General features: G+C 54.4%; 1 protein-coding gene across 4 annotated transcripts in view; it reads right to left on the bottom strand.

The window, feature by feature from the left end:
* Nucleotides 1-19,975, bottom strand: part of CATIP (ciliogenesis associated TTC17 interacting protein) — a 285,718-nt gene that overhangs the window by 230,819 nt on the left and 34,924 nt on the right. For 2 of the 4 annotated variants that reach the window (XM_078679244.1, XM_078679243.1), the window contains exons 2-3: nucleotides 5,154-5,243; nucleotides 4,836-4,925 (exon numbers count right to left, since the gene is read on the bottom strand). In XM_078679244.1, the coding sequence (XP_078535370.1) occupies nucleotides 4,836-4,925; nucleotides 5,154-5,243 (180 nt within the window). The remainder of the gene's footprint in view (nucleotides 1-4,835; nucleotides 4,926-5,153; nucleotides 5,244-19,975) is intronic. The other 2 variants (XM_078679247.1, XM_078679245.1) reach the window with 1 other exon arrangement.

Here is a 19,975-nt window from a genome sequence, read left to right on the forward strand (position 1 = left end):
GTGCAGTGAGTGACTGCACATGCCTGCAAGGGGATGTCTGGGGGGGTCCATGGGTGCAGTGAGTGACTGCACACGTCTGCAAGGGGATGTCTGGGGGGTCCATGGGTGCAGTGAGTGACTGCACACGTCTGCAAGGGGATGTCTGGGGGGTCTATGGGTGCAGTGAGTGACTGCACACGTCTGCAAGGGGATGTCTGGGGGGGTCCATGGGTGCAGTGAGTGACTGCACATGCCTGCAAGGGGATGTCTGGGGGGGTCCATGGGTGCAGTGAGTGACTGCACATGTCTGCAAGGGGATGTCTGGGAGGTCCATGAGTTCAGTGAGAGACTGCACACGTCTGCAAGGGGATATCTGGGGGTCCATGGGTGCAGTGAATGACTGCACACGTCTGCAAGGGGACGTCTGGGGGGTCCATGGGTGCAGTGAGTGACTGCACTCGTCTGCAAGGGAATGTCTAGGGGGTCCATGGGTGCAGTGAGTGACTGCACACGTCTGCAAGGGGATGTCTGGGGGGCCCATGGGTGCAGTGAGTGACTGCACACGTCTGCAAGGGGATGTCTGGGGGGTCCATGGGTGCAGTGAGTGACTGCACCCGTCTGCAAGGGGATGTCTGGGGGGTCCATGGGTGCAGTGAGTGACTGCACCCGTCTGCAAGGGGATGTCTGGGGGGGTCCATGGGTGCAGTGAGTGACTGCACCCGTCTGCAAGGGGATGTCTGGGGGGTTCCATGGGTGCAGTGAGTGATTGCACACGTCTGCAAGGGGATGTCTGGGGGGTCCATGGGTGCAGTGAGTGACTGCACACGTCTGCAAGGGGATGTCTGGGGGGTCCATGGGTGCAGTGAGTGACTGCACACGTCTGCAAGGGGATGTCTGGGGGGTCCATGGGTGCAGTGAGTGACTGCACATGCCTGCAAGGGGATGTCTGGGGGGTCCATGGGTGCAGCGAGTGACTGCACATGCCTGCAAGGGGATGTCTGGGGGGGTCCATGGGTGCAGTGAGTGACTGCACACGTCTGCAAGGGGATGTCTGGGGGGTCCATGGGTGCAGTGAGTGACTGCACACGTCTGCAAGGGGATGTCTGGGGGGTCTATGGGTGCAGTGAGTGACTGCACACGTCTGCAAGGGGATGTCTGGGGGGGTCCATGGGTGCAGTGAGTGACTGCACATGCCTGCAAGGGGATGTCTGGGGGGGTCCATGGGTGCAGTGAGTGACTGCACGGGGATTTCTGGGGGGTCCATGGGTGCAGTGAGTGACTGCACATGTCTGCAAGGGGATGTCTGGGAGGTCCATGAGTTCAGTGAGTGACTGCACACGTCTGCAAGGGGATGTCTGGGGGTCCATGGGTGCAGTGAATGACTGCACATGTCTGCAAGGGGATGTCTGGGAGGTCCATGAGTTCAGTGAGTGACTGCACCCGTCTGCAAGGGGATGTCTGGGAGGTCCATGAGTTCAGTGAGTGACTGCACCCGTCTGCAAGGGGATGTCTGGGGGGTCCATGGGTGCAGTGAGTGACTGCACCCGTCTGCAAGGGAATGTCTGGGGGGTCCATGGGTGCAGTGAGTGACTGCACACGTCTGCAAGGGGATGTCTGGGGGGTCCATGGGTGCAGTGAGTGACTGCACACGTCTGCAAGGGGATGTCTGGGGGGTCCATGGGTGCAGTGAGTGACTGCACCCGTCTGCAAGGGGATGTCTGGGGGGTCCATGGGTGCAGTGAGTGACTGCACCCGTCTGCAAGGGGATGTCTGGGGGGGTCCAGGGGTGCAGTGAGTGACTGCACCCGTCTGCAAGGGGATGTCTGGGGGGGTCCATGGGTGCAGTGAGTGACTGCACACGTCTGCAAGGGGATGTCTGGGGGGTCCATGGGTGCAGTGAGTGACTGCACACGTCTGCAAGGGGATGTCTGGGGGTCCATGGGTGCAGTGAGTGACTGCACACGTCTGCAAGGGGATGTCTGGGGGGTCCATGGGTGCAGTGAGTGACTGCACACGTCTGCAAGGGGATGTCTGGGGGGGTCCATGGGTGCAGTGAGTGACTGCACACGTCTGCAAGGGGATGTCTGGGGGGTCCATGGGTGCAGTGAGTGACTGCACACGTCTGCAAGGGGATGTCTGGGGGGGTCCATGGGTGCAGTGAGTGACTGCACATGCCTGCAAGGGGATGTCTGGGGGGTCCATGGGTGCAGTGAGTGACTGCACACGTCTGCAAGGGGATGTCTGGGGGGGTCCATGGGTGCAGTGAGTGACTGCACATGCCTGCAAGGGGATGTCTGGGGGGTCCATGGGTGCAGTGAGTGACTGCACTCGTCTGCAAGGGGATGTCTGGGGGGTCCATGGGTGCAGTGAGTGACTGCACATATCTGCAAGGGGATGTCGGGGGGGTCCATGGGTACAGTGAGTGACTGCACATGCCTGCAAGGGGATGTCTGGGGGGTTCAGTGAGTGACTGCACACGTCTGCAAGGGGATGTCTGGGGGGTCCATGGGTGCAGTGAGTGACTGCACATGCCTGCAAGGGGATGTCTGGGGGGTCCATGGGTACAGTGAGTGACTGCACATGTCTGCAAGGGGATGTCTGGGGGGGGTCCATGGGTGCAGTGAGTGACTGCACATGCCTGCAAGGGGATGTCTGGGGGGTCCATGGGTGCAGTGAGTGACTGCACCCGTCTGCAAGGGGATGTCTGGGGGGGTCTATGGGTGCAGTGAGTGACTGCACATGTCTGCAAGGGGATGTCTGGGGGGTTCAGTGAGTGACTGCACACGTCTGCAAGGGGATGTCTGGGGGTCTATGGGTGCAGTGAGTGACTGCACATGTCTGCAAGGGGATGTCTGGGGGTTCAGTGAGTGACTGCACACGTCTGCAAGGGGATGTCTGGGGGTCTATGGGTGCAGTAAGTGAGTGCACACGTCTGCAAGGGGATGTCTGGGGGGTTCAGTGAGTGACTGCACACGTCTGCAAGGGGATGTCTGGGGGTCCATGGGTGCAGTGAGTGACTGCACAAGTCTGCAAGGGGATGTCGGGGGGTCCATGGGTGCAGTGAGTGACTGCACCCGTCTGCAAGGGGATGTCTGGGGGGTCCATGGGTTCAGTGAGTGACTGCACACGTCTGCAAGGGGATGTCTGGGGGGTTCAGTGAGTGACTGCATACGTCTGCAAGGGGAGGTCTGGGGGTCCATGGGTGCAGTGAGTGACTGCACATGCCTACAAGGGGATGTCTGGGGGGTTCAGTGAGTGACTGCACACGTCTGCAAGGGGATGTCTGGGGGTCAATGGGTGCAGTGAGTGACTGCACAAGTCTGCAAGGGGATGTCTGGGGGGTCCATGGGTGCAGTGAGTGACTGCACACGTCTGCAAGGGGATTTTTGGGGGGTCCATGAGTTCAGTGAGTGACTGCACCCGTCTGCAAGGGGATGTCTGGGGGGTCCATGGGTGCAGTGAGTGACTGCACACGTCTGCAAGGGGATGTCTGGGGGGTCCATGGGTGCAGTGAGTGACTGCACACGTCTGCAAGGGGATGTCTGGGAGGTCCATGAGTTCAGTGAGTGACTGCACCCGTCTGCAAGGGGATGTCTGGTGTGTCCATGGGTGCAGTGAGTGACTGCACAAGTCTGCAAGGGGATGTCGGGGGGTCTATTGGACCCCCTTTTCCAGTGCTAGAGGGCTGCGATCAGTTGGCACACTAACAGTGTACTACCTTTTAGGTGGGACACTGTCAGTGCGTCTCCTGAGAGTTTCCTTGCCTCTGCGCCTGGGTCTGTAATATGGCGCCGGTTCAGAGCCTAAAGGATTCCCTTATTTGCATGGGGATGTCTGGGGGGTTCAGTGAGTGACTGCACACGTCTGCAAGGGGATGTCTGGGGGGTCCATGGCACTTTATGTACGCCAGCGCTATCGGCATTACAGAAAGGGCTGCACAAACATCTTCGGCCCCTTCTGTATTACTGTGGTGCTCCTGGGGCCCTTGTATCATACGGCTCCATGTAGGCAAGAAAGAGGAAATGTAGCTCAGCTGAAAAAGGTACGTAAGAAGAGGTTGCTGGGCAAAATGATAGAAAACTTAAGAACAACGTTGGGTGGTGAAGTAACAGAGTATGTGTTACAGAGGTCCCTGAAAAGAACATTCTAGACTTGGTGGGAGTTCACCACCATCTGGGATGAAAGCAGTGGTTAATTTGTAAACAGACAACAAATAGGTGCCAGGCTCTCGTTAGGAGGCAGCTTGCACCAGCCCATTTCTCCTGTTAGCGCTGCCTAAAACAGAAACAACTACTAACCATGAAAGTTGGGAGAGGATGTGGCTTAATGGCCAGAACTGCTCACTTCCAAGCTGGGAACCCAAGTCCGTGTCTCGGAGTTGGCTCAACATCCTGTGATTTTGGGCAAATCACTTAATCTCCCCGTGCCTACCATAAATTAATGTGTCCTTAACTGATGCTCATGAAAAGCGCTGGTGTTGATGATTAAGTGCTGGTGCTGAGCACCAGAAAGAACTGACTAAAATTAAGCACTGGATGAAAGCAAGGAGAAGGATGGGAGAAGAAGACTCCTGTAGACCCTACAGCTCTAACAAGAGTCATCAGGGGCTTTTATATTTAAGATTACTGGAGTTTGATGGCATTGGATCTACCTTACTTTGGGAGAAGGTCACTGGAATACTTCTTTGTAGTATCTTGATCCATCCATTATTTTGTGGTGTGCAACACTCTTCTTTGATTAACAAGGGGTATCAAATTAGAAAAAAATGCCTTGTGCTCTGACCAAATCTTAACAACCCAGAGGGCGGTCTGCAGCAATTAAAAGGATCATTCAGAATCAAAAGGGACAACACTAACCTGTGAAAGACTTGTGCTCCTCAGCCTGTTCACCAGACCCCAGTGAGATGGATGACTCAACCTCTTGAAGTGCTTCTGTCTCCTCTGGATCTTCAACAGCAAAAGGAAAGTACAAGTGTCAAACTACTAGAAAGCAGTTATCCATGTGACAACAACAGACAAATAGACAACACAGTTAGTAGCTGTATGGCTTCAGAGGTTTGGTTTACGTCACCGGTTTCGACAGTGGTGGACCAATACTATCAACAATCAACGGCTTCTTTCACTGAGCTAGATGCCTGTGCCTTGAGTGCAAGTTCTAAAAGCGACAGCGCTAACCCTCGGGTAGCTGGAACTCCACTGACTTCCTATGAGATCTTTCGAACTCTCCATGCTCAGACTCAGCAAGCGACTCGGTGTCCTCTCCATCTTCAAAAGAAAAGAGAATGTGTAATCGACACACACCTTCTAGTTAGTTTATCCACATCCACCATTTATTAGGAACCTCTTACCTCTGGTAGAACCCAGGCCAAACCCTAATGAGAATCTTCCTTCGCCCCACAACCCTTCCATATTGTGGCACCCTAGTCTATGCTGTAGATGTAGAACCCGATATATACATACCTTATACTAATACAGCATCAAACGACATACAGATATGGGCTAAACTGGGTGACAGTTTATGGGACAGAGGTGCTACAGCCCTGGTTTGAGCTGTAGCTGCCACACCCCCTCATCAGGGGGCTCAGAAGGGTTGAGCAATTTTCTCTTTGGTAGCTTAGGCGGCAAGGTTAACCTTCAGGTAAATACACCAAACAAACATGAATACACTTAATGAAATAAAGATGTAAAAGTCCTCGTCTAATTGTATAAAAAAAACACATAATTACATGCAAAATAAGGACAAAATCATTGAATAAAATGTTCATATGTCAATCAAGAAAAAACGATTTTTTTATAAGGGAAAATGATAAAACTCATCTAATGCATGTCCATGATGAGGGTCAAAATCCGTTAAAATGGCAAAGGGATTACTAATAGTTTGGTGAAGCGTGATCTCTAAAGCTCAGGGTGGGCTCAACCGTATTCGAGAAATGTTAGAAGGGGCAATCTCCGAGGGTCAGGTGGTGCTCACCCAGACACCCCAAGATCCACCTCTCCCACAGAACTTGCCGAGTCTTGATTGTGAGGTCCTCACCGGGGAGGACTTTGGGTCTGGGATCGTACATACGGAGCTCACACCACACTACGAACAGACACTACACCGTTGGATTTTAGGAACAAGTTCTTTATATAAGCAAATAACGAAGGAAGCACTCTTATATACACAGTGGCCACAGGACCACAAAGTCTCTGAGGATTCGGGATGAGGGAAGCGGGACAGTCTTTTAGTCTCTGGGTCAGTACGAGGCGTACCCTACGCACAGCTCTCAATCCTCGAGCCGGGGGGTACGGGATGGTGGTCGTACTGGTTGCCTCACCTTCGTCGAGTCGGCTCGGTCGTGATGGTGGTCTCGCCGCGACAGCGTCAGCAGGGCTCGGATGGTCTTAGAGGTCGAGCCGCGACAGCGTCAGCAGGGCTCCGATGGTCTTAGAGGTCGAGCCGCGACAGCGTCAGCAGGGCTCCGATGGTCTTAGAGGTCGAGCCGCGACAGCGTCAGCAGGGCTCCGGTGGTCTTAGAGATCGAGCCGTGACAGCGTCAGCAGGGCTCCGATGGTTCAGTTCCTTTAAGGCGGAGAAGGAGCCGCGACAGCGTCAGCAGGGCTCAGAGGTTCCAGAGGAGTCTTCTTAGGGTCAGCCGCGATCAGATCAGCAGGCTTCAGGTCCAAGATACAACTGCCCGCTAGTTATCAGGCGGCCCCAGTTAGTCCTTCTACTCTTTGATCTCCGGACCCTTGCAGGCCGAGGTCTCCGGCCCTGGGGGCTGGTCGTTGGCGAGGTCCGGCAGTTGGCTCTTTGATCCCTTTGAAAGATGGGTCCGGGAATTCCCAGACGCCAGCGGGTCTGGAGCCAGCCCTCGGGGAGGCCAGAGGGGTGATTGAACCTGGCCCACAGGGGAGGGCCAAAGGTGTGACAGAAACCAGCCCCTCAGGGGAGGCCGGAGGTGCCATCGAAACTCCCTGGCTTATCTCACTCGGGAGCCCTTTACCCCCCAGCCGGGACTGGCGCGCCTTTGGAGTCTGGGCTTCGCTGGGGCCGGGGTCACGCTAGGCCTAGGGAGACAGGGATGTCGGGAAGGGAAGATGGCGTCCGGGCCTTGTGGGGCAGGTATGGTTAGGCGCGAGGAGCCGGGCGAGGAGCGGGAAAGGCAGGCCTGGTCAAGGTTCTCGGGGGATCTAGGCGTCACTGGGTAGGACGACCAGGCTCGGGTTGCAGGCTACACTAACGGGGTGGCCGCGCAGGGGACTCGGGGTACAGGCCTACACTCACAGGGTGTGGAGGGACAGAGGTGAACCACGCCACGAGGCCGGGTCCAACACACGTCCCCCCCAGCTGAAGGCGGGGAGAACTACCCATCCTCTTGGGGGTTCTCTTCGCTGAGGCGGAAGAATCGGGACAGGCCGTCAGCGTTGGCGTGGTCAGAGCCCGGCCGGTGTTCGACAGTGAAATCCATCCCCTGGAGGGAGATGGACCAGCGCAGCAATTTGGGATTCTCCCCTCTCATCTGCATTAGCCACCGGAGAGGTCGGTGGTCGGTCTGGACCCGGAAGTGAGTACCGAACAGGTAGGGCCTCAGCTTCTTCAGGGCCCAAACCACCGCGAAGGTCTCCCGCTCGATGGTGCTCTACCTTTGTTCTCGAGGGAGTAGCCTCCGGCTAATGAATGCCACTGGCTGGTCCAGGCCACTCTCGTTCACCTGGGACAGAACGGCTCCGATGCCATGCTCGGACGCGTCCGTCTGGACTACAAACTCTCGTGAGTAGTCGGGGGCCTGTAGGATGGGGGCAGTGCACATGGCGTCTTTTAAAGTTTCGAACGCCTCTTGGCAGGCGGAGGTCCAGCTGACTTTCTTCGGCTGATTTTTGGAGGTTAACTCCGTGAGGGGGGCTACGATGCTGCCGTAACTCTTGATGAACCGGCGGTAGTATCCCGTGAGCCCTAGAAACGCCCGCACTTCCGTCTGGGTCGTGGGGGCCTCCCAGGCCACGATGGCATCGATCTTGGGCTGGAGGGGGGCTACGAGGCCGCTTCCGACCTGGTGCCCGAGGTAGATTACGGACCCTTGTCCGATCTGGCACTTGCTTGCCTTAATGGTGAGACCGGCCCTTCTCAGGGCCGTCAGCACCGCCCAGAGGTGCTGGAGGTGCTCGGGCCAGTGGGAACTGTACACGGCGATATCGTCCAGATACGCAGCGCTGAACTCCTCCAATCCAGCCAGTACCTGGTTCACCAGTCTCTGGAAGGTGGCTGGGGCGTTCTTCATCCCGAAGGGCATCACCCGGAAATGGTAGTGACCATCCGGGGTGGAAAAAGCGGACCTTTCCTTAGCTCCCTCGGTGAGGGCGATCTGCCAGTATCCACTGGTCAGGTCGAACGTGCTAAGGAAGCGAGCAGCCCCGAGGCGATCGATAAGCTCGTCGGCTCGGGGGATGGGATGAGCATCGGTTCTGGTGACTGCGTTGAGCCCGCGGTAGTCAACGCAGAACCTCAGCTCGGGAACAGCACCGGGGGCGGCTGCCTTCGGAACCAGGATCACGGGACTAGCCCATGGGCTGTCAGAGGCTTCGGCCACCCCGAGAGCTAGCATCTTTGATACCTCGGCCTTGATACAGGCCCGGACTCGGTCAGGGACGCGGTAGGCTCTGTGCCGGACCGGTGGGCTGTCCCCGGTGTCCACGTCGTGGACGCACCAGTTGGTGACGCCGGGGGGGAGGGAGAAGAGGTCCGAGAACTGTCCCAACAACTGGCGACAGTCCTCGCGCTGCTCGGGAGAGAGGGAGGAGGAGAGACTCACCCCCTCTACGGAGCCATCTTTTTCTTTCACGCACAGGAGATCGGGGAGAGGCTCCGTTTCTTCTTCTTCCCCATCGTCCGTGGCTAGGAGCAAGCTCAACTCGGACCGGGCGAAGTGGGGCTTGAGGCGGTTCACGTGAAGGACCCGCAAGGGGTTCCTGGGGGACTCTACATCGATGAGGTAGGTCACCTGACTCTTGCGCTCTACCACCTTGAAGGGCCCTGTCCACTTGTCTTGCAGGGCACAGGGCTCTACGGGGGCCATAACCCAGACCTGCTGTCCGGGCTGAAACTCGACCAGAGTGGCATTTTGGTCATACCACCGCTTCACTTCTTCTTGGCTGGCTTCGAGGTTTGCCTCGGCCAGCTCCCGGAACTTCCTCGTCTGGTTCCGGAGGGCCAAAATGTATCGAAACACATCGGGAGGGGGCTCTGGGGCCGCCGTCTCCCACCCTTCCTTGACCAGGGTGAGGGGTCCCCGGACGGGGTGCCCGTAGAGCAGCTCGAAGGGGCTGAACCCCAGGGATTTCTGGGGGACTTCGCGGTACGCGAAGAGGAGACAGGGAAGGAGGACGTCCCACTTACGCCTCAGGGGCTCTTCGAGTCCCATGATCATTCCTTTGAGGGTCCGGTTGAAGCGTTCCACCAGACCGTTACCCTGGGGGTGGTATGGGGTGGTGAACTTGTACGTCACCCCACATTGTTGCCAAAGGGACTTCATGTATTTTGAGATAAAGTTGATCCCTCGGTCACTGACGACTTCTCGAGGGAATCCGACCCGGGAGAAGATGGCCATGAGGGCCCGCCCCACTACCGGGGCGGTCACCGTTCGGAAGGGAACGGCTTCGAGGTATCGGGTGGCATGGTCCACCAAGACAAGGATAAAGCGGTGCCCCAAGGAGGTCCGGGGGTCGAGGGGGCCCACAATGTCGATTCCCACCCTCTCAAAGGGGGTACTGACCACGGGGAAGGGTTGGAGAGGAGCCTTGCGCTTCCCTCCGCTCTTTCCGCTGGACTGACAAGTGGGGCAGGACTTACAGTGGGCCTCCACATCGGAGCGCATGCCCGGCCAGTAGAAGTGGGTGACCAGGCGCTGGTACGTCTTGTCTTGTCCCAAGTGTCCTGCCAGGGGCACGTCATGGGCCAGGTTCAGGAGGAAGCCGCGGAAGCGTAGGGGGACCACCAGCACTCGGCCGGACCCTAGCTCGGCGGACTTTTGCTCGCTGTATAATAGGCCGTTTTCCCAATAGATAAAGTGGGAGCCGGACTGGTCACCGGCGGCCTGGGCGGCGGCCTGCTGCCGCGGCCCCACCAGGGATGGACAGGAGGTCTGCTCTAGGCAGAACTCCTCTCGGGACGGTCCCCCTTCCTGGCGCCATTGGGCCAGCTCAGGAAGGTCGTCCAAGCTCGGGGTCGGTTCGACGTCGGGGCCCTGCGTCGGGGGGGAAGCTCTCCCCGGGGAATAGCTCAGGGGTCTCAAAGGGTTCAGGGACCTCGGGGTCCTCGGGGGTCACCGGGGCTGCCTCTAAGGTCGCCTCTTCGGGGGTGGCCCTTCGGGCGGTCATCGACCGGGTACTCACACAGGCCCACTCGGGTAGGCCCACCATCTCTAAGTGGGTCCTTTTTTCAACCCGCTGCCATGGGGAGCTCTCTAGATCGTTGCCGAGCAGGCAGTCCACCGGCATGTCGGAGCGGACCGCCACTCGTAACTCTCCAGAGACGCCCCCCCCCCACTCGAACGGGACTTGAGCTATCCGGCAGGTGCGGACGGAGTTATCGGCTGCGATCACCCTGCAGGAGATGTGGGGAACAATCTGGGCTTCGGTGACGAGGTGCCGTTTGACGGCGGTGATACTGGCCCCAGTGTCTCGGAGCGCCCCTATGTGATGGCCATTGACAGTCACCTGCTGCCGGTACTTCTCTGTGTTGTCGGGTAGGGGAGCTCCGGGGACCATCTCCCTATCACCCAGGGAGACTAACATCATAGCTGCGGGTTCAGCTCCCTCGAACTCTTCCTCCCCCTCCTCTTCTAGGGCTACTGAGGTGATGTGGCGCACTGGGGGTCCTGCAGCGGCAGGCTTCTGGAACAAGGGGCAGCGGGGGTCATTGGCATAGTGCCCGGGTTTCTGGCAATGGTAGCAGGCTTGGCTGACCCGGGGCCCTGGCCTAGCTGGGGGAAACCCTGCGCGCGCTGTGGGAGGTGAGGTACCTGGCTGGTTTCTGGGGGGACTGCGCGGGGACCCTACCTGGGAACCCCTCTGTCTATTCTGACCCCCTCCTCCACTCGGGCGGGATGGTCCTTGTTCGTTTCGGCCAGTGTCCCCCCCGGGCCCCCGGGTTACTCTGGTGCTCACCCAGCGATCGGCCTCGACGGCCAGCTTCCGGGGGTCGGCCAACTTGCTGTCCAGGAGGTGCTGTCGGAGTTCCACAAAGCAATTCAGGGACAAGTGCTCATACGCAATGAGGTCGATGAGCCCCTCGAAGGTGGATACTTTGCTGCCCTTGATCCACCCTTCCAGGGCCCGGCTGTAGAAATTGACATATTCTACCCACGTGGTGCCGGGGATCTTCTTGCATTCTCGGAAGCGTTGGCGGTACATTTCTGGAGTGAGCCCGTACCTTGTGAGGAGGGCCTCTTTCATGTGGCTGTAGGAGGTCTGTTCGGCAGGCGGTAGGGTGTCTCTCCCCTCACTCAGGAATCGACCCCACAGCCCGGCTCCCCAATCTTTCTGCGGAACTCGGTGTGAGGTCATAGCTACCTCGTAGGCCTTGAACCATTGCTGGATGTCATCGTTTTTATAATATTCTTTGACCACATCCTTGGGGATGTGGACCTTGGGTTCCACTGGGGGAACAGACTCTCGGGTCGCTGCCGTTTTGTTGCCTTCGTTCCGGGCCTTTAGTTCGATTTCCAATATGCTGCGCTCGTGCTCCAGCTGGAGCTTCTTTCCGTCATGTTCTCGCTGGAGTTTCTTCTCATCCAGTTCTCCTTGCAGCCGCAGCTGCTCGATGGCTAGCTTCTTCTCGGCCAGCTTGAGTTCTCCTTCCATTTTCAACCGGGCTAGTTCTAGCTCGTGGTTTCGGTTGCGTTCTCGGTCGGTCATCTCTTCTCGAGACAGACCTCTCTCGGGGCTGTAAGTCCGCGTCGGGGACTCTGCTCTTTCTTGCTCTGGGGCGTGGGTTCCGATCAGGGGTGCTCCCCCTCCATCGGCTTCCGTCGGTGCTGGAGGTTGGGCTCCGGTCTCCACCCAGGCTGTTAGAGCTTGTTGGAAGTCCTCTTTGGTGTTTAATCCCGTTGACGGGATATGGAGATCTTTGCAGAATTGCTTGAGCTCACGGTGTGAATAGTCTCCCAGAAGCTCCATCTGGAAGGTGGTCTTGGCGCTCGTGATGCTCATTGTTGTTCTTCGTTTGGGTAGTGTGTCAGTGCTGTACGATCCCTAGACGTAGGTTCTTATCCCACCGCTGCGACCAATGTTAGAAGGGGCAATCTCCGAGGGCCAGGTGGTGCTCACCCAGACACCCCAAGATCCACCTCTCCCACAGAACTTGCCGAGTCTTGATTGTGAGGTCCTCACCGGGGAGGACTTTGGGTCTGGGATCGTACACACGGAGCTCACACCACACTACGAACAGACACTACACCGTTGGATTTTAGGAACAAGTTCTTTATATAAGCAAATAACGAAGGAAGCACTCTTATATACACAGTGGCCACAGGACCACAAAGTCTCTGAGGATTCGGGAAGAGGGAAGAGGGACAGTCTTTTAGTCTCTGGGTCAGTACGAGGCGTACCCTACGCACAGCTCTCAATCCTCGAGCCGGGGGGTACGGGATGGTGGTCGTACTGGTTGCCTCACCTTCGTCGAGTCGGCTCGGTCGTGATGGTGGTCTCGCTGGTCCAGCCGGACCAGAGTACTCCTCGAGCCGCGACGAGGTCAGCAGGGCTCGATCGGGAGGGGTTCGTGAGAGCCGCGAAAGCGTCAGCAGGGCTCGGATGGTCTTAGAGGTCGAGCCGCGACAGCGTCAGCAGGGCTCGGATGGTCTTAGAGGTCGAGCCGCGACAGCGTCAGCAGGGCTCCGATGGTCTTAGAGGTCGAGCCGCGACAGCGTCAGCAGGGCTCCGGTGGTCTTAGAGATCGAGCCGCGACAGCGTCAGCAGGGCTCCGATGGTTCAGTTCCTTTAAGGCGGAGAAGGAGCCGCGACAGCGTCAGCAGGGCTCAGAGGTTCCAGAGGAGTCTTCTTAGGGTCAGCCGCGATCAGATCAGCAGGCTTCAGGTCCAAGATACAACTGCCCGCTAGTTATCAGGCGGCCCCAGTTATAGTCCTTCTACTCTTTGATCTCCGGACCCTCGCAGGCCGAGGTCTCCGGCCCTGGGGGCTAGTCGTTGGCGAGGTCCGGCGGTTGGCTCTTTGATCCCTTTGAAAGATGGGTCCGGGAATTCCCAGACGCCAGCGGGTCTGGAGCCAGCCCTCGGGGAGGCCAGAGGGGTGATTGAACCTGGCCCACAGGGGAGGGCCAAAGGTGTGACAGAAACCAGCCCCTCAGGGGAGGCCGGAGGTGCCATCGAAACTCCCTGGCTTATCTCACTCGGGAGCCCTTTACCCCCCCAGCCGGGACTGGCGCGCCTTTGGAGTCTGGGCTTCGCTGGGGCCGGGGTCACGCTAGGCCTAGGGAGACAGGGATGTCGGGAAGGGAAGATGGCGTCCGGGCCTTGTGGGGCAGGTATGGTTAGGCGCTCGGAGCCGGGCGAGGAGCAGGAAAGGCAGGCCTGGTCAAGGTTCTCGGGGGATCTAGGCGTCACTGGGTAGGACGACCAGGCTCGGGTTGCAGGCTACACTAACGGGGTGGCCGCGCAGGGGACTCGGGGTACAGGCCTACGCTCACAGGGTGTTGAGGGACAGAGGTGAACCACGCCACGAGGCCGGGTCCAACAAGAAAGCACTTGAAAGAAAAGACCAGGTTGCATAAAGATTAGAAATCCTACAGCTTACTCCAAGGTATCCCTTTATTTGCAGAGTAAGCTTTTAGTACACAGCGATACATGAAAAGGCCCGCAGGAAAGGCAAATCCACTTGTAGAACCAACCGCAAGTAAGAGGACATTTCCCATGCGGCAGCTGCACCGTTTGCCCACTTACTAAACAATCCAACCAAATAGACCCAGGCCTACCCACTCCTTGGGAACAGAGACATCACACAAATTGCAACAGTACCAATGTTATCTCCATGCCTAATCACATGCCCTTGTGGTCATCGCTATGTAGGGATACCCACGAGAAAGGTCAAAATATGAATAAGTGAACACAGAAGTACTATACGATGCAAAAGGACATCCACAAAACTGACAGTACATTATGTAGAGAAATGACACGCTGATCAAGATATTAAGTGGACAGTGATAGAGAAAGTAAATTATGACATAGGAATAACACAGAAACAGCTGGAGAAAGAACAATGTGGGTCTACAGACTTAACACACATCGGTCAGGACTCAGTGATGATATCCCATGGAGTCAGTTGACTCCTAGATAAAGGCATACGCCAACGACCACAACATTGAATACCACATGCTGATACAAGTGATACTACAGTAAATACTACCAATAAGGAGGAACAACAATAGAAGTGTGCGCCCAACACTCCTAGCAACTATAGACCAGATGTACAATTAACAAAGAAGCACATCACCAGGTAACACTGTCACTATTCCAGAAGGAACATATAGAAATTACTAGTACAGCACATGAGTGTTTTTCCTCACATAGTGACTGGTATCTGAGAATAAGCCTGCTCTGACAACTGAGCATTTTAAGAGAGAGACATCTAAACTTGAAATTCAAGATGTATATATAAAAACTCCACTTGTATGAAGAACGGTTACCACTACAAATGACATTCCTACATTGCAGACATCTATAATAATAAACGGAACTACAGTTCCTATGAGCACATGGACTTATGGAGTACTGATGTGTCTGGGCGGTCGCCCTTGACAACTTCTAAGAACGCCTTAGACATTCATATATTGCTGACATCTATATTAATAAACGGAACTACAGATCCCATGAGCACTTGGGCTTCTGGAGTACCAATATGTCCGGGCAGGTTCCCTTGACAACCTCTAAGAATGCCTTAGTTTCCACATTATGCTTCAAATAATAAACTCCTCATCCCACATGGTCGGAGCATGGAAGCCAAGTGATTTCAGCTGCGGCTTAACCATCCTAAAATACACGCGTTCCTCTGCGTCAGATATCCAAAAGCTGGGAAACGTGGGACAAAATAGGCATGAAAGGAGGGCCCGACCCGTGACAAAGTAAGTCTTTGTACGAATGCATGATATTGAGCATGCCATAGCATGTATATGCACCATTCTGCTCTTACATTCTGCGTGTGTTTTTTCCTAACCCGAACTTAACGCTGGGAAAATAAGTGTGATTACAGGGCAACTACTTTTTAGGTCAAGGCTACTGCAGTGCGCATGCGCTGCTCTAGGAGATGACCTTTAGAAATCGGTCTGCATTTTTCAACATAGCTGCCAAGGTTTCTGATTGCTATGTGTGATATTTCCATAATTTCAGTTAAATTATGAGTGACATTTTAGCGACAATGAGTGACACTTTCTTGCAAGCAAAAATCATTCAATTAAGACAAGGGAAACTTCTTAACATCAGAAATTACAGCCATTTGAGCAACAAAATCTCCAAGAAGTTCTTGAAACTGCTCCAGAGAATCAGAAATGGAAGGGTGCTAACCCTATTGCTCCCTCCTGACAGATGAGAGAGAGCCCTTCTTGCAAAAGAAAACACCACCAATGACCACGGGCACCGGCGCACTGTAAGTCACACCGGATCAAATGTGTGAGTCACTCAGTGACTAACACATTTTGATCTGGTGGGACAGTGCGTGCAGCTCTGTGTGACAGACAACAAGAGACACCACCGCGCAGCAACAGAAAAGGTTTGCCCGCCGACAGTACAACACACACGACACAGCTAGTCTCAGACTGGCAGCACTGAGCGACGTGACTGTGAGCAGCCTGCCTCTCAGACATAGAATCTGTCAAGTGACGAGCGTTAGAAGTACTTACATTTCTTACGTAAGTTACTGAGTGTGTTGAGACGGGAGTTCAACTTGTTCTCTCTCTGGCTGCTAGCCACAATGGTGAGCCCAGGACTAAACCGCAGGGCCGGGGTGACTGACATGCGCCTCGGACGCCTGCCTCTCCCGCTAATTTAACTGGGCAGCAGGGTGAGTCTCCTAACGTGATAACTCTCACTCTGTCATGTGGTCAGCACCCTGGCGTTAATTTAGCCAACTTTCAGTGTGTCAGCAGAGAGTGGGCAAATGCGTGACAATGCATTTCAGTGCGGTGTTGCGGAACGCCACACCGAAATGCATTAGCGTCACGCGTGATGCGTGACACTTGGCAGGACTGTTTCAAGCACTCATGCTTGGGTGGCATCCACCTTGCGGGAGCAAGCAGGGGTGCGCAGGGGCCATCGGTTTGTAATTAACGTGACAGCACGCGTTTGTTTAAATTTCATCACTGTTCCTTCCACTGCCTGCCTCACCCTCGCCCTCCCTTGTCAACCGGTTCCTTTTAAACAACTTTGTGGATTTTTGATCTCTGCCAATTACTATGCTACATATCTAGCAGCTGCACTAGAAATAATTGTATTTTGTCAAAAGAATCTGCTAGCATGTATTTTAGTATAATACATTAAAACACGGGCTGCTCTCTAGCCACAACATATAAACAAGTGCCTCCTCCTAGTACATGCTGCCTCTCTTCTCAATTATAGGAAGGATGAAACTTGGAGTCAGCCCTGCTTTCATTTGAACCTGTGGCTGCTGTATGTGCACAGATTTTTGGGGCAATCTACAATCACAACACAAGTGCACAATACTGAAACATATCAATCTATGGATATTAGCAATGAACATCTAATGGACTGGTTTATGATCAATACAGATGTGGAAGACTTATCCGATGCACTTATGGAGTTGGATGCGATAGGAATACTGCAGGCTGAGCCATGTACACTTTTAAATTGTGCTGAATTTCTCTTTTTTTAAACTTGGTACTCCTAATCAAACGCTATTGTTGTGTATTAAGCGATTGGTGACATTTTAACTTACTCATAACCCCGCCCCGCACCCTGGTCCGTCGCAGCAAGTGCCGTTTGAATGGAAGGTGGACAAAGAGCATTTCACATTTCCCTCACTGCCTGTCCCCTCGGCTTCTGGCTGGTAAGCGGGCTAGTGCTCACGCTGCACAGCCTATTTAATTTCATGTCAGAGCGGACGCACAGTTGGATGCAGTAGGAATACTGCAGGCTGCGCCTTGTACTCTTTTAAATTGCGCCGAATTTCTCTTTTTTTAAACTTGGTACTCCTAATCAAGTGCTATTGTTGTGTATTAATCGATTGGTGAAATTTTAACTTACTCATAACCCCGCCCCGCACCCTGGTCCGTCGCGGCAAGTGCTGTTTGGACGGAGGGTGGACAAAGGGCATTTCACATTTCCCTCACTTCCTGTCCCCTCGGCTTTCTGGCTGGTGAGCAGGCTAGTGCTCACGCTGCACAGCCTATTTAATTTCATGCCAGAGCGGATGTGCAGCGGGCAAGCTGGTGGCGTGCCAAAGGCAAGCCCGTCTGCGCCCGTCCGCGGTCGTTTGTGTCCAGCGCCAGCCATGCTGCCGATTTGGGGAGCGATGTCAATGGGAAATCAATCAATCAATCAGGGGATTTGTAAAGCGCACTACTAACCCGCTAGGGTCTCAAGGCGCTGGGGGGCGGGGGGCGGGGGGTGGGGGGGAGCTGCAGCTAGTGGTCGAAGAGCCAGGTCTTGAAAAGTCTTCTGAAGGCCGGGAGGTCTGCGGTCTGTCGTAGGTGGAGGGGGAGGGCGTTCCAGGTCTTGGCGGCGCGGTGGGAGAAGGATCTGCCCCCGGAAGTGGTTCAGGAAACCAACCTATAGTTATACAGTTAACCAACTGCGGGACATAGGTATCATGGGTGGTGGAAAAGGGGAATTTAAGTTGGAAAGGATTGCTGGCTCAGAGCCAGACTATGTCAATATGGGTTCCTTCAGATGTGGCCTGCTCAATGTGAGGTCGCTACCAAAGCATTACTTAGAAACTCAACTAATATTAGAAACATATCACCTAGATATCTTGTTCATGACACAGATCTGGTTGCCTCCCGGTCCGATCTGGAATTTGGCCTGACGTGCCCACCTGGCTATAAAGCAATACATAAACCTAGAGCTAATGGCAGAGGGGTGGGGTCGAGATTGTTTTTAAGGAGATATGGGATATCTCATTGATGGATGTCGATGAGGTATCAGGCATTGAATGGCTGGGCCTCCGCCTAAAAGACTGTAATGGGCCTTGTCTGACGGGCATATTATGCTATAGACCACCCCGGGTCAATTTGTCTTCAACATCAGCAGGATTTGGTTGATGTACTTAGTAATATGGCACTCCCCCATACCATATTGGTGGTCTTAGGAGATTTTAACCTGTGGGCCAACGGAAGTTTAGACTCTGGTTATAATAATTTGATACAGTCCTGTGAGAATTTAAATTTAACACAGCGGGTTTTAGAATCTACTCACAAGGGGGGGATGTTTTTGACCTGATCTTTGCTGGAAAAGTCTCTGTCAAAGTGGAAAATATTTTCCCGATGGGCTGGTCTGATCAACACCTAGTCCAATTTTGGGTGGCTATTCCTAAGCCGAGGGTAGATACTGCCATAAGGGGAAGAAGTTTCCTAGGCAGGGACTGGAAGAGCCTCATGAAGAGGGCTGAACTGTCCCCTGTATTTAAGGTTAACGGGCTTCTGGATTCCATGACATCGGTGGAACAGAACTATGTGACATTTTGCTGACATGTCATCGGAAAACTTGACCGTGTTGCCCCTGTAAAGAATATTAGGAAATTGGGGAGCCCCGCCACCCCTTGGTACAATGAAACATTGAGGACCTTAAAAAAAGAATGTATATTGGCTAAGCGGCAATGGAGAAAGGCATATGCAGAAATAGAGGAAGCCTCCTGGAAGGAGATAATAGGTAGTTACAAAAAGGAAATTGTGAATGCTAAGGCAGAATACTACGCCGAAATTATCCAGAAGGCGCCGAGTAGTACTAAGGGTATATTTAAAATCGTGAAGGATATTGCCAGTCCTGACTGTACAAAAAACAAGATTCTGCCTAGTAAGAAGCTATGCAACAGCTTAGCCACTTTTTTCGAGGACAAAATAAGTAAAATCATAGAAGGGCTAAAAATGGACGACGCAGTCATATCTGGTGAGATAGATTGCTGGTCGTCACCTAGTAAGCGAAAGAGCTGGGAGTCTGGTGATCAGGTGGCTTGCCTCGATCACTTTGATCTTCCCTCTGAAGATAAGTTTAATAAGATAGCCTTAGGAGTCTCCTCTGGCTCTCCTCTGGATCCCCTCCCTTCTAAAATTTGGAAGGAGTTGTGACCCGAACTCTTCCCAATACTTCGACAGCTGTGCAACCAATTGCTAAGCAGTGGGTTGGTACCGGCAAGCTGGAAGCAAGCAATAATAACACCTCTGCTGAAAAACCTGCGCTTAATCCAGCATGCTCCAAGAATTACAGACCCATATCTCTCCTCCCCTACCCAGTAAAGATCATCGAGCGCCTGGTCAGCAGGGCACTCTCAGTTTTTTAAGTCTAATAACAAATTGGAGGTTGTGCAGTTTGGGTTCCGCCCAGGCCATGGGACGGAGACAGCTCTGGTGACCGGCCTGGATGATCTTCGAAGGCGAGCAGACAGGGGACAATCAGCTATTCTGATTTTACTGGACCTGTCTGCCGCATTCGACCAGGTCAACCACACAGTTCTCCTAGAAAGGGTGAAGACAGTAGGGGCGGGGGGAGTAGCCCTGGAATGGTTTCGATCCTACCTGACAAATAGACGTCAGGCGGTGGCTCTCCCCCCCCTATCATTCGGATTTTGCCGAGATTAGGCATGGGGTCCCCCAGGGCTCGGCAATTAGCTCGATACTGTTTAACGCCTATATGAGTTCCCTGATTGCGATTATTAAGTCATACGGGGTCAGCTTGGTAAACTATACTGACGATACTCAGCTTATCTTGTCACTGGAGGGAGACCAAGCGGTCTCGCTGGAAAATGTTCATGCCTGTATGCAAGAAACGGTGCACTGGTTG

This window comes from Lissotriton helveticus, chromosome 3_1 (assembly GCF_964261635.1).
Source record: "Lissotriton helveticus chromosome 3_1, aLisHel1.1, whole genome shotgun sequence".
Classification (NCBI taxonomy): Eukaryota; Metazoa; Chordata; class Amphibia; order Caudata; family Salamandridae; genus Lissotriton; species Lissotriton helveticus.